The 14,773-nt window shown below is 37.8% G+C and overlaps 1 protein-coding gene across 2 annotated transcripts in view; it reads right to left on the bottom strand.

Moving 5' to 3' along the window:
- Nucleotides 1-14: 14 nt before the first annotated feature.
- creb3l1 (cAMP responsive element binding protein 3-like 1) overlaps nucleotides 15-14,773 on the bottom strand; it is a 31,516-nt gene continuing 16,757 nt past the window's right edge. For both annotated transcript variants that reach the window (XM_032556919.1, XM_032556918.1), the window contains 10 exons: nucleotides 11,315-11,469; nucleotides 11,120-11,201; nucleotides 10,522-10,715; nucleotides 10,066-10,212; nucleotides 9,196-9,254; nucleotides 6,963-7,031; nucleotides 4,395-4,497; nucleotides 3,990-4,149; nucleotides 1,835-2,003; nucleotides 15-1,748 (listed from right to left, as the gene is read on the bottom strand). In XM_032556919.1, the coding sequence (XP_032412810.1) occupies nucleotides 1,739-1,748; nucleotides 1,835-2,003; nucleotides 3,990-4,149; nucleotides 4,395-4,497; nucleotides 6,963-7,031; nucleotides 9,196-9,254; nucleotides 10,066-10,212; nucleotides 10,522-10,715; nucleotides 11,120-11,201; nucleotides 11,315-11,469 (1,148 nt within the window). In that variant the 3' untranslated portion in view covers nucleotides 15-1,738. The remainder of the gene's footprint in view (nucleotides 1,749-1,834; nucleotides 2,004-3,989; nucleotides 4,150-4,394; nucleotides 4,498-6,962; nucleotides 7,032-9,195; nucleotides 9,255-10,065; nucleotides 10,213-10,521; nucleotides 10,716-11,119; nucleotides 11,202-11,314; nucleotides 11,470-14,773) is intronic.

Raw genomic sequence — 14,773 nt, forward strand, 5'->3', positions numbered from 1 at the left:
TTCTTTTTTTTTTAAAACTTTTTTTTTTAAATTTGTGGCCAAGAAATAAAAGTTAGAAATGTAGAAAAGAATAATTTTTAAATTCTGAAGCACCCAATTCATGCAACAGCAGTTTTACGCCACGAAATTTCACCTCTTCTGAAATGCCAAATCATCTCCTTTTTTATTTTGCATATAATAAATATGCAAATTTTTCAATGCTCGTAATATATTAAAAGTTTTCTTTTTGTATTTTTTTTATTATTTAAAAAACAATAAGATAAACTAACTTAAAAAAATCAGTACATGTATTTTTTTTCGCATAAATTAAATATGCATTTTTTTGATGCTGCAAATATATTACATATACAATTTATATTTTCCAAAAAAAAAACTTTACGTGTTGCTTCCTAGCCTCGGAACGGCCCCGTTTTATGAAAGAAAAGTACACGCCTCCCCAGAAATACCAAAATCTAAGAAAAAATTAGACATTTGGTCAGAATTAGAAGTAAAAAAAAAATGCTTATTAAATGATAAAGTTGCAGAAATAACCTATAATTTGTGTTTTATTTTGAAAATCTAAAAAAGTACTAGGACCTTTTAATAAATGCATGCTGCAGTTCTCCACACTTACTGGCACCTCTGGTAGACATGCAGAAAGCCTTAAAATAAATACATTTTATTATTCAGAAAAAATCCCAAATTTTATTCTTCAGTACATTTCAACTTTTTAAATTTGATCTACATGTAAAATAATGTTTTATTTAATAATCCTGGGCTTCCTGTTTCCCTGGGGTATGAATAAATATGACATGATGGAGTGGCTAGTTTCTCTTAGACACTTCAAAATGAGAAAGACAAGAGAACGTGCCACTTAAGAAGGCTAATTGGGCTTACCATGGCAGCTACTTATTTTAAGGCATTTTATACATCTTTATCATAGATAGTTATGCGCGGTCAAATGGGCCATACTGGACCGCAGAACAAGGAAGGCACTTTAAAATGGCTCTGCTTCAATATCTGTAGCATTAGGTAAATAAACCTGGTTACTTCTAGACTTTAGCTGATTTTTCTGTTTATTTTATTATTTCTAAATGATCTTTTTTGAGTTGAAATTTGAAAGCATACTTTGCAGCTTTGTAATACTGGCTAGCCGTAATTTTAAAAATCAAGCATCGAATCATTATTGATGACTAATATAAGCCAACAATGAGCCGTTTCTTATTAGGTGATGTCTTAGAGTTAAAGCTCTGAAAACCATAAACATCACGTTGAAGGTTAATGCCACAATTTAATCTTTCAGACTTTGCTGTTTATGCTTAATTGTTCTTAAAAATGGGATTTTGAGAATTAAGTTTTTTTTAACTGAATGTTTTAGTAAAAAAACATTAAAATCAGATAGTAAAGATTGACTAAGACAACTTTGTGCTGGCCTATCATATAAAATAATGATGTGCCAAAATGTGGAGAAGTATTTTTGCAAGGCAATGTGTAGGTAAACTGATTCAGTGAAATGAGTTGCTTACTTTAAATTAGACTTTTAGTGCATTAAAGCAACAATAAAGTTGATGTTTACATCCAGAGTGTTCAAGTACAACGTAAAGATGAAGGGTGCTTGACGTGGGTGTTGAAGCTGGGCTGATTTGTAGCCGGGGCGATGTGGGAACAGGAGGATGGTCGCTGGTTTGGAACTAGCGGGTGGAGCGCTTCAAGCAGGAAGAGGATATAAGAGTCAGAAAACCTCCGAGACTCCGCCTGGTTAGGTATCTCTGAGGAGATGGAAGGGGCAGCAGTAGTTTAAGACCCGACACGGAGCCTGTGTGGAATCACTGCAGCTTTCGGGATTTGTTTGTACCTTTGGTCTAATTTGGGCCCGGTTGTCTGGTTGCTGTGGGCGTCGGCTGTATGCCGACGGGTCTGAATGTGAGAGTGGATCTCTGACTGCAGCCTCTCTCCTTCTGACGGTACCAAACTCTCCTCCAGGGGAGCCTGTTCATCGTAGAAGAGCAGGCTGCGGGAGCGGACTGCGACACACAAACACACTGCAGTTCAATCTGAGGGTTACCTTTGACCTCTAAAACATCCGTATGTAGCTGAAAAACTCATTACATTTCCCATGTAAACCCTTTTAATGAATTTTAATGGATTTTGTGTGATAGAGCAACACAAAGTATGTTGAATGGAAAAGGATATTCTTATTTATTTACCCTGTTTTACTCTGATACCCATAAATAAAGCTTAGAACAATATTAGGTTGTATAGAAGGATGATGGCGCAACAGCAAACCTACTAAATGGCTTCACACAAGGGTGGGGCGATGCAGGTCAATGCTTTTGGTCATAAGCACAAGTTTAGTTACTTTCTTTAAGATTCCAAAAAAGGAAAAATCAAATTATAAATATTTTGTTAGCAATACAGTTTCAAAATGAAAATTAACATTAAATCTGTACTATAATGAAGAGGATTAGGACCCCTTAAAAATAATTTTGACTTTTAGTTTTAATTTTGACCCTTTAGGGATCTTTGTTTTGTTTTCCCGAAAAAGTCAGAATTGGGACATTTTTCTTAAGAATTTTAACAAAAAAAGTCAGAATTCTGAGAATAAGCATTTCAGAATTATAAAATTTATGAAAAACAAATCAGAATTCTGAGATTAAACTAAATTCTTTTTTATTCTTTGTCACCCTTTCTAATCCGCCTCCATAGCATTCGCTTACAACGCTTTTAAGAATTCCTTTTTCTAACAGTCCCTTAAACGCATCATCTCAGGTGCGTCGAAACAGACGTGAAGGAGAAAGCCGTTAAGGTAAACTGTCAACCTCCAAATAGCACAAAGTAATGCATATATATACACACATATATAAATGTCTGTGTTTTAGACTCTATATTCGACCAAGGAAGGTGTTTTGTCCTCGCTCAACTCAGAAGAAACGACACTTCAGCCTCCAGCCGCCTACCAGCTAATGATAAGGTAGCTTCCAGTTCCTGTTTCTCTGTTGAATTTGTTGCTAGCTTGGGTTGTGAGTATTCGCTGACGGTCTAATTCTAATTAGGAAATGAGTATTGCTTTTCTAATTAATATAAGCTATAAAATAAACAGAAGTCCTGTTTTTCGCTAACGTAGTCATTGTCGTATTGGCGAAAACACTGAGCCAACTTCCTTTAGACCTTCAAAATAAGACAATTCGGGATGTATAACGCGCTCTTAAATTAAAATAACGTATTTTCTTTAAAAGCAGTTAATTTAAATGCTTATAAATCATCACAGTGTGAACGTTTGTTCATATTTGCTCTTGATATGGAATGTAATACATTAGTAATTCTGAGCTGCCTGTGGACCAGGAAGTCCTTGTTTGCTTTAATTAAACTTCTACAAAACTTTAATCACTAAATTGCATATAGAACTAGTCAAATTATTCTTTAACTATTTACAATTAGTAAATGTATTTTGTTTTTTAAAATGCAATTTTAAAATAATGTCAAAATTTTTTTAAATATTATAATTTTTTTTCTAAAGAGAATTTGAAAGTATGTTTAAGAAAGGGGGCCCTTTGTTACTTTGTAGCCTCCTGAATATGTGGTGTGTAATCTGAGAGTAGCTCAATTCCAGGTTGTATTTAAAAGATTTATCATCGTGTCTTACTTTTTAAAAAAATGTCAATTTTGTCTTGGTTTTTTTGTTTGTTTTGTTAGATTGTGGGCCTTGTGTTGGATTGTAATGTAACCTTTGCTCCAAAGGTCACAATCAAATATCACAAACTGGTACTTATGATAATATTTGCCATCCTGTAACCATAGCAACCATTAGAGACCTTCTACATGCCAACCAGCCTTTTTTTGTACAATCGTCGCAAACAAATGTGGAATTTGCTAAATGTTATTGGGACTTTAACTGGATGTAGAAAAGCAGCTTAATGTTCGGTAGAGACACTATGTTGCTTTGGGAGTTTATCTCGGTGGCCTCTGGCAGGACCGTAGACTGAAACGGTTGAGCATGTTTATCTACCTACCCTGACTGGTCGTGTAGAGGTCCGCCGATGGTGAAGGAAGAGAAGAAGGTGGGGAGTGAGAGGATGATGAGGATAAAGAGGAGGAATGAGAGAAAAAAGACAGAGGAGAGAGACAAGGGGAGAAGGAGCCCAACACCAGGACGAAACACAGCGCCATCATCTGCATAGAAACAGAACCAAAACCCCTACATTAACAAATAATGAGTAAAACTTAATCAGACCTGACTCTATTTGCAACCAAATTATTTGCTAACTAATGTAGTGCTTTACCCTGTACAAATATAAAATTAAGATAAGTATTTATCCCCTTGCCGATTTCTTTTGTTTTTGTTTTTTTATTAATTACTCGGGTTATCTGAGGAAGATAATATTTGTTAAACACTTGCTAACATCAATAACATTTACCATGAGGCACGTTCCTGTTTGAGTTGAGGCCATTTTACATGAACGGGGGATGACTTTCCCTGAAATTAGAGACTGAAGCTTCTGCAGCTGCTGTAGAAGAGACCTGGGTATAAAACAGACAAAAGGGATATAAACAAGTAGTAAGAAAGGAAATTTTACATAGAAAGTTATACTTGTTCTTTGTTGTCATAGCTATGTCTATGCAGTAAATTTCAGTCCATTTTATTTTATGCTAAAGGACATGAGAGCATGAATCTGGAGAGCAGGGCTCTGATGGTATCAATCATCCATAGCTGTGAGGACGCACTCCAACCACTAGGTGGAGACAGAGAACCGGATTACATGACTAAATTCATTTTTAAAAAAGAAAATCAAAGCACTCAGGTGTAAAATTGAAACAATGAGACAAAATTTAAAACTTGCCATTTTCATATTGTCAGCTGTAACATGCAGCTCAAATTTAATGGACTTTGAAGTCCTTTCATTGTGAGTTACAGCTAACGTTATTGCTTCTTGAAGTAAATATCCAGCACTGTGATGCAAATCTTTCTTTGGCAACCTCAAATTTTGGTTTACTTAGGTTGGTTTTAGCTCTTGGTGCTAGGCTAAACCACACATTTCCTGAACTTTCCTCCATCTTTTCCCAGTCCTAGACACAAACAATAACTTTCATTTATGATTCATAGAGAAATCACCACATTCTCTTTGTCGCTATTGAAGAGACGGCACCCAGAGTTGACGTGCAGCACTTTCCAAAGAAATTGCACATGGGAAGAAAATGACCACTAATGGGTGCATTTTGGGACGTTTTTAGCTTGAATCAGGTTTGCTCATTTAGACCCTCTTTTTAGAGCTGCACACTGTTTGGATTTTAATGAGAGTGTGCGTGCTGACTCATGTTTCCTCGCTTTGTGCCAGCTCATTGTTCCACCGTGTGGTTGTTAAACATATTCATCAGCGTGTATAGTGGGAAGAGGCGGAGGCTGTGGGGGGTACCTTCCATGATGAAAGCTGCTTTAATGACAGACTCGGCGTTCAGACAGACAGAGACAGACCCTCTACCTCCTCCACACCCACCCACCCAACTAACCACCCACTCCAGGATAAAAGTAGACTGGTTTCATATCGTTATAATAACAGAGGACAGAGCAGAGGCTGGTTTAGCACATCTGAGCTCAATTTGAGTTTATACTCTTTTATATCTTGCAGTCACACTCTCAATATAAAATCTCAAATGATCTACAAAAGCCCTGATTCCTACTACATAAACCTATCAGATGCATTTGACGTGTCTTCGAACCTTCAGTAAATAATCCATGACTTTGTGTTTGCCTGGTGTATAGAAACACCATGAAAATGAGCCCTATTTCTTTGAAAACTAAAGTAAATGTGCGGAGATATTTATTGAACCAGGAAATGTCTATAAGCAACCACCATATACAGAGGAGGAGGTTAAAAAAAATCTCCGGAGCTCAAATTTATAGACTTACAGTGAAAAGTATCTCCACCTAGTCCCCTTAAAAATAATTAGATGCTATCTATATGTTAACGGATTGTTTTAGAAGTACAGAAAAAAAAAGAGATTTTCATCCCACTATCAAAACGTAAATATTTTGGGTTTGCTAAACTCTACTGAGACTGTAATTCAGGTTTTCTGCAGGATTCACCACCTCACATTTGAGGATTTTTAAGACCATTATGAATGAGATTTCAGATCTGTATCACAACAGAAATGAAAAGGGAATTGCATATTTATAAGATGTACTGAAAATATTTGTAAGCATGGAAAACTATTGAGGAAGTAATGGTAGTCCTTGTGAGATTGACTATAGCTACGTTGTCCAGGTAACCAGCAATAAATTTGCACTTACCCATACAGAGGCAAAAACACAAGCTAGCTAGTTATTAGCAGATAGTTGCCGCTCACCCGAAGTGCTTAAAATGGCCACAGAACATTTTAAGGTTCTTTTCACGCTCTGTAATTGGAATTGCGCTTTACTCAGACGAGACCAAACTTGAGCTTTACAGCAACAAGCACCCCAGGTGTGATTTGCACAAAACACAGGATGATTATGCAGAAAAGCAGCTTAAGCGTAGAGGAATTCTGATACTGTGAGAAACCTTAACCCCCAACTTTATGAATATTTGACCCTTCTCTCGTCATATTTTACCCTTCACTCGTCATATTTTACCCTTCACTTTGACCGTTTATGGTCAAAACTGTCCTCTTTTGCTTTTATTTTAAGTTACCAAATTTTCTTGTTATCCTCTTATTTGTTTTGGTTGTTTCCTGTATTTCTCTGGAATATGCTGTATTGTGCTGTACTTCCAGGATTCTTTCACCATCACTAAGGTGATAAACACAGTGTACCCACAGAGCAAGGTGTAGTTCTTGCATCCCTAGAGCAAAACATCATGCAGCTCTTGTTTTATCTGCCACGCAGTTGCTGATGATAATCCAAACATCATTACATAAATGGATAACCCATGTCACAGTTGTTTGGAGCACACAGACACCTCTTGATGAATTGCGGTAATATCTGCAAGCCAAAGTGTGTAAAAGCTCACCTGTTGGCAGTCTCCAGGTTTTCTACTTTTCTCCACAGGTCGCTGTTTTCTGATGTGTAATTCTCCACCCTGATGGACACGCAGACAGATTATTGTAATATCTCTGCACATGTATTTGTTTGTTGTCGCCCCAAAAGATGCAGTCATTTATTAGCGCGGTAGTTATCCTAAAAGGGGAACAAAAATTGCTGCAAGACTTACAATAAGCAGTAATAAAGTTTAAATTTGAACTTTCCAACGAATACATGAATAATTCTGCAAATACTTGAGCCCAAATTATTTTAATTAAAGTAAAGAGCATTACGTAAGTGTGGATGAACAATTTGGATTGAAACCTTTGTGCTTAAGATATCTGTTCAGTGTAGCATCAGCTGTAATAATCTTCCTTATTTCAAAAAGTGCTGAAATCAATCAGCAGAACACATAATTTCCTTTCTCCAATACCAAGAAATATTTGTTTGTGGATTTTAAAAAAAATCAGTGAAGTCTTTTTTTTCTGCAGCACCCTTACAGATGTAAAAGTTAAACTCTGACCTTTTAATTCTTTAGGGGCTTGAATCAAACAAATTCAACATGTGAAAAAAGCACAAAAATAAGCTTAATTCCAACAGCACTTAGTTCTGTATTTTGTTGCACATAATGACATTTCATTCAGTGCACTTTATTTGTTTCTTTGCTTTAATCCCTGCTAAATTTGTTCCCTTGATCGATAAGTTGCAGTTCTCTTGTGTATGCATGAGAGTTTTTCTAACAAATTTATCAGAGAATGCAGAACATTTTAAACATATAAATGTTTCTGTGAAATAGTCTTGATAATATTTGTCATATCTGACATTGCAATTACAAGAAATATACATGTGCATAAAAGAAACATATTTGTCCATCCCAATGCTTATAAGAATAGAAACATAAAAAATATTCTACTACAGTACATTAAAAACATTTTTGTGAATAATCGTGATTAAATAGTTTAATTAATTGACAGCCCTAAAAAAACTTTATTTTGTGGTTTTCAGTTTTAAAAATTCTTTGGATTATTGGCCTTATGTCATATTCTAATATCTGAAAACTGAATTCTGGAGTTTAAAAGTATAATTTAACTGATATGCATTTGCAAATGGACATTAGAATGGACTTGAGCAAGTCTTGACAGAATCGCGAATCACTCCTCACTCCCTTTTTTCCTGATCGCTTTTTTGCTGCAATCTCGTTCTAATCTTATTGATCAGAATTATCAACCTAAATTCATCTCTTACACTTTCTAATCCTTATCTACCATGCCTGGTTTGACGCATTCGCTCAGATTTCATCTGGTAATTGTCTTCTTTTTTTTTCTGAAGAGCTCGCAAAGAAGAAACTGTAACGTAGCAGGATAACAGAGTTGAACTGATTGAGTAAAGCGAAGCAGCGCTCTGATTCATACCACGTCTGTATTTATTCTGATGGGATTAATAAGACATTTTGCAACCCTCTGCTTCAACTGTTCAGTGTTATTATTGTTCCATATTTTGATGAAGGGGTTATAAAATCAAATCCATATTTTCAGTTATTTTCCGTGACAGGGGATTGAGTGAACCTGGGCCATGTGTTCAGAAAGTTACTGGAGCCTGGCCATCATTAGTACTGGCCAGAGTAAAGTCCAACAAATTTGCATTGGGAAGTTCCGATTAATATTCTATCTTTTGTTATGAATCACAAAGTAGATAAAACAACTCGGTGGGTATCAAAAAGTAACATTGTTGACCTCAGGAGAACCTGAGGTTGCCTGCAGTTTAGTCCTCTCACTCCGCTCCACTTTACAGCAGCTGGGAAAACCTCTAAATACAAAAACTGGCTCCTGTCTGAGCGATCGCTGCCAAGTTCACTTTAGCATTACACAACTCGCTCTCTCTTTGGTCGGGTTGGATTTTTTCCTCCCCCCTCATCAAGAGCAAGCAAATGCTTGTAAATATAAAAAGGCTCATGGGTGGAGTGAGCTGAGGGAAAACCTCGATATCTAAAGAAAGTGGCTTTTGGATTGAAGACAGAAGGAAAGGTTATGAATTCACTTCTCTGAAACCTCATTGGCTACGGAGACCTTTTCAGGATGTTTTTGGGTGTAAAATGTAAGAGAGCTGGCCTCACTTTTCTAGACAGCTATAGCGGATGATTTATAAGTTATGTAATTTGAGTAAGCTATAATGAAAAAAGGAGGGCTAAAAGGGGAAAAATCATGGAAAAAGGGAAGTCTTACTTCTTTTCCAGACATTCCACATACTCTTTCTTCTTTCTCCGACTCTCCTGAGCTGAAATCTAAACAAACACAGAGTATGCTTTTAATTTTCTACCTCAGTTACAGCAGAGAAGCTATAAAAGTCTGAACAAAATGAAAGGTGTTGAGTCATGAGTCGTTCCCACTCATCTGTCTATCCCCTTATCTTGCCACTCATCACCAATCCCTGTTTTCTTTTATCACTCACAACTACCCTTTTTATTCCCTTCATCCAACATTACCACACATTTTTATAATCAACCTTCATCTACCATTCATTCAACTACTCATCCCGCTCATCCTCCATTACCTTGTAATCTGTCATTCTTATTTTCCATCCCTTTTTATCCTTTAATACTACTATCTTCTCCCCACATATACTTTTCATCTGTCACAACTACCCTTTTTATCTATTTTCCTTTTTTTTATTAGAGTAATTTTTTTCTTTTTATTCCCATTATACTTGATAGCATTAATTACTGGTACTCCCCCAATTTTCATCATTCTTTATCTGCAACCCACTCATCCAACTATTCAAATCAGTCCCACTCATCCTTTTTGTCCCACTTTACTACACATTTTATTCCCAACGTCATTCCATTCTCCTTTTACCCAATTCTCATTTTTAATGTTCTCTTTATCCCCCTCATCGCTCACTTTTAATGTTTGAGTTATCCTTCTTGTCGTTCCCTACTACTCCCTTTTATCCCACTCCTCCCTCTCCTTTAGTACACCCCACTCATTTTCCTCTTACTTACTGGGATATTCTAGTCATTCTCCTCATCCAACATTTCCACAAATTTCTATCCCACCCATCCTTCTGCTCACTCAGCACCAAAATTCAGATTTCACCTTATTTTTAATCTTCCGTCGAACTCTCTTCAGTGCTTTCTCCTCGCTCTTGGTGAGGGGAAGTTTGTTTGGCACAGGGTAACCCTCGGCTACCAGGGTCCTCTTCTCTTCCTCTGTCAGCATGAGGGGTCCGGAGCCCTGCAGCTTCTGCATAATGCCGCCAAGAAAGATAGTAAACATTTCAAAAGCAAATGTTCCTTTATATATTTAGGGCAATCCAAATTTCCAACCTTTATTACAGCTTCACTCATGGTGAAGAACGTCTACTGGCATTAAATCACTACATATGTTTTATTTGATCTTAGAAATTCAGCCCAGCGAGTTGGACAATAGACAGAGAGACTTATTGAGCACGCTCCATACAGGCAGAAACCCAGAAGCGAATCTCAACCCGACGTTCATCATCTATGCAATGACGGAGACGTAACGGGGCGCAGACGATGTGACTGAACTCACATGTGGTGCCGTGAGGAGAGGTGAGGAGGAGATGGCTGTCGAGGAAGAGGAGGAAGACCCGCGACCTCCTGGCCTCTGTTGTGGCTGGGGCGAGGACGGTGGGAGAGGGAGGTGTGGGGAGGACGGCGGTAGTGAGCCGTCACTGTCGCCATGGTTACTGCTGGGTGGGGTGGGCGGGAGCTGGAGAGCGTCATCTAAAAGAGAGGAAAGGGTTGCATGAATGCTTCTGCTTGGGGATGACTAATCATGGGAGATATATTAATTTTAAAGGTGGGCAGAAGACAAACATGATGTGCAGTTAGTGAGTTTTTCTGTTTAGGATGTCTGTGGCTGTTTTTTATTTTATTTTTTGGTAGAAGTTATTCTCTTCATACCCCTTCACCAACAACCAAGAACTAATTTCTGATTGTTTGGCTATCATGGAAATGATGTGTAGTTGTGTGCATTTGCCTATTTTAAAGTTCTGCTTCACCGATTTTGTTGAAGTTATTTAATTCTTGCCTGGTTTAAGGTCACACAATGATGAAGAAAAAGGTTGTCTTTTTATAAAGTGTGTATAAGTATCTTGTTTTAACTATATTTGAGTTGTTCTGAGTACCGTTGGGCAGGCTGAGATACTGTCCATTTTCTCTGGGTTCGTCCTTTATAGCTACTGACTTCACATCATCTAGACGGCGCTCCTAAAGGAAACACAAACACCCCAGAGTAGCAAAAAGCACTTATGAACATTTTAAACAAAGAATTATTTGTATTTTATATAGTGGCAGAAAATGTTGACCAGATGGATGCTTACTGTGCGTTTCCACGGTGACCCTGTGCGGGGAGGGGCAGGGCTTAATATGAGAGGCGGGCTTTCGAGAGGCTGAGGATCTAACCTTTGGCCAATTTCAGGCTCCTCCTGTTTCACCAGGATGGAGGACAGGTCCTGGCTGAAGTTCCAGTCAAATTCTGGAGAAAACACAAGGAAATAGCAGATTTTTTATGACAAATTTATAGTTTGATATGTAAGGCACAGTTTAGAGCTGCTCAAGTCTTAAACTACCTTGAAGGTTTTAACCACCCTTTCACCCCAGAAAATTGTCCTATCCTTCCAATACGGTAAATTGAAATTCTACAAGGAACCTAGGTAAAGATCCTCACATTTCCCCTTAGCGAGGCTTTGCTGTAGGTCTGCCAATGGGAAATAACAAGCAGCTTTTAAATCCTGCTTTGGGAGCGCTTCCCCAGAATATTCTAGCACTTCCTGTCGGGGTTACTTATTACAGACTGCTGGACAACATTGCTTTGGCAACTGTGGTGCATAATTTGTTTCTTGCGAAGGAGTATTGACCCTGAAATAAAAGATGGGCTGAACCAGCAACTCGTCTTCATTATCCTTCATGGGAAAAAGAAACAGTTGTCGCCTTTAAACACTGTAGAAAATATGCATAATTGAGTGAACCAACTATAAGGTTCCATTGCAGTTCAGGCGTAGGCCACCAAAGCACAATGTGAGTATAATGCTAAGGAGAATCTCATAGGTACTTCACTGTTTAGTCTACTCCACATAGCAAGAGGTATTTTAGTGTTGGTGTTTGAGCTTTCCATCACTCCAGAGACATCCAATCTCCTGAGGAGCCAAAACTGAAAGGGGAAGAGGCTAATTGTGGTAAAATCTCACAACTGCCACCTAAATGAGAGCATCTAGCAAACACCAAAGGGATGGAGGAAAGTCCATGCAGAAAGAGAAACTGTAATGAGTTATGAGGAAATAACCAGGATAGCTTCAAAGTAGCACAAGATTGGACACTTAGACAATTGCCCATCTATGCTCTCAGATTGGTTATGTGCAGAGTTTCATGGTCAGCCAATTTTCCAACTTATATCATCTGTCTCTGTTATCACAAGACTATAAGGAGGGTAGCATGCAAGTTAAAAGATTTGAAGGTCTCTTCCGTTGTAACTATCCTTTAAAGAGATTATATTAAAATTACTTCTCCAGCTTTTTTACACTTTGTAGCATAGTAAGGTGGACCTTATCTCAGTCATGAGTCTTTAGCTGCATCAACAGTCATTTTTTTTTAGCACTGTATTTATTACGCAAAATCCCATCAACTCTGACCATCGTTCCTTGCTGACATATTAAGGAGTAGCAGACCTCCGATCTAGGCCATTTTTGATTTAACTTATCAGTACACGATCTTCTGCTTATTTACTTTGTCCTCTGCAAGGCTTTTAGTATAAACAGGGGTGTCTTATCAGGAATCAACTCTTTCATTTCTTGATAATCTTCCATAAAAGTCAGATTTGTGAAGTGCAAGTGTCAACAGATTTCTCAACCTGTGGATTTCTGTAGCTCCTCCAGAGTAACCATTGGTCTCTTGACTGCTTCTGTGTATAATCTTAAGACTTTTTGTTGGCCTTTCACATAAAATCTGAATACCTTTTTTGTTTTAATGTGACAGAATTAGGAAAAGTTCCATGGTACTTTATGAAAGGGCAGATAGTATTGACCACAAGGAAATTTAGTCATAAATGGCATCTGCCTTGAATCAAACCTCTTTAAAGGTGAGAGCCTCCAAAAGAACCTTGTTAGGACAGCAACATAAATCATTTTAAACTTTGCCTTTAAAAGTGAAACTGTGGTAAGTTGTAAAGAGTAAAAAGTGACTTCTGGTAGAAAGGGAGGAGTGTTTTATCCTTGTAACATTTAAGACACCAGGACAGATACTTTGATGTTTGTAATAGCAAACACGCACACACACGCACACAGACAACAAACAGGCTCCCAAGGTGCAAGCAGTTCCTGAACGTCACGTTAATTGCCTCCTCGTTTCCTAGCAACATTTTGCTGGTAAAACGCTGTCAAGTTTACAAGCTTTGTGTATACGTGTGCGGTGTGCGTCAACGTTAACGCTGTCCATCACTACCGCAGGGATCAGCGATGTGAGGATCCATCTTAAAAATGAGTCCCTGTGGATACTTCCTGCTGACATGAAGTCAATAGCCGCGAGCTCAGCGTTGCAATGTGTGGTGTCAGTATCAGAAAGGAACACTGTCCTCAAGCCTGCCAAAACAATAACTGGATTTAGGAGATGCATACTGGAAACAATTGAGGGGTTTTATTACCATCAGCTGCATTAATTCCACATCTGTTGTTTATTTCAGGCATAAAGATTGAGAACATCAGGCTCAAATATGACAAGTCATGTACAGTTAAAATCAAAGCAAGTCATCAGGTTTATGTCATTGTGTCCATAAACCCACTGGATCATGACCGAAGGGAAATTCTGAACAAAATGTTGAGTTAGTAGAATTAGTGCTGTCAGACAGGTTATATGTCTCCTTCTAAGTGACGCCTAGCCTACCAAGAACCATGAAATCTGTGGTGTCCTTAGAGCCATTATATTGTCTTCACACACATTATTTCTAATGTATCTGAAGCTTATTGAGTGTCGATGCCAATACTAAGAAAAACACTTGATGCTCGATATCATTTTCATTTTTAATAAATGTATATAAAATGTTTTGGAGGCACCTGATTCTTCTTAGTTAGGATTCTAATATGGCAACATTTTGGCCTCATTAATTTGGCCAAAACCAATTTATAGGGATAAAATTCAACCCTGTCTGAGAAGCTAGTATTTACCAGTTCCCTATGATAATTGTATTGATAATAACTAAATCTTAATATCATATTAAGCAAATTGCTTCTTTCAATTTGCTATTAAGGTAATACACTGGGAAGCAAAATAGTTTCTGACATTCAGAGGTATTTCTTTTTTGGTGGCAGTGCACCACTACCTGCTGCCTGCGTGCTCTTTATCAGAGGTCGCCACAGAAGCCTTTGCTAATGAGGCCAATCCTGCTGTTAGCCTCAGCCTTGTTAAGCTCTCTGCCCTTGTTAAGCCAGGGCCAGATTGGAAACTCACTATGACATTTTTAATGAGTAGTAGAGGCTTCATGCAGAAGAAAACTCATTTTCCATGCAAGGCACCTATTGCACAATGAGAAACAACTTCCATCACTAAGGTCAAGAAGTTGGATTAAAACAAAAAAGATTACTACTAGAGAAGGAAAAGACTGTATTTAAATGAACATCTCCTGCTTTAGTAGTTCTGTCCAGTGTTAGGCGATTGTAAAAGGAGCTGCTGGTGATTAAAACTGCAGCTTAAACTTCCCTCTAACCAGTTTATGGGACTCCTTTGTGGGTACAAGGAGCTTTTTGTGCCGGTAAAAAGCTGAACGCAAAGGTAAGAAAACTGTTAATAAG

Source organism: Xiphophorus hellerii, chromosome 24 (genome assembly GCF_003331165.1).
Source record: "Xiphophorus hellerii strain 12219 chromosome 24, Xiphophorus_hellerii-4.1, whole genome shotgun sequence".
NCBI lineage: Eukaryota > Metazoa > Chordata > Actinopteri > Cyprinodontiformes > Poeciliidae > Xiphophorus > Xiphophorus hellerii.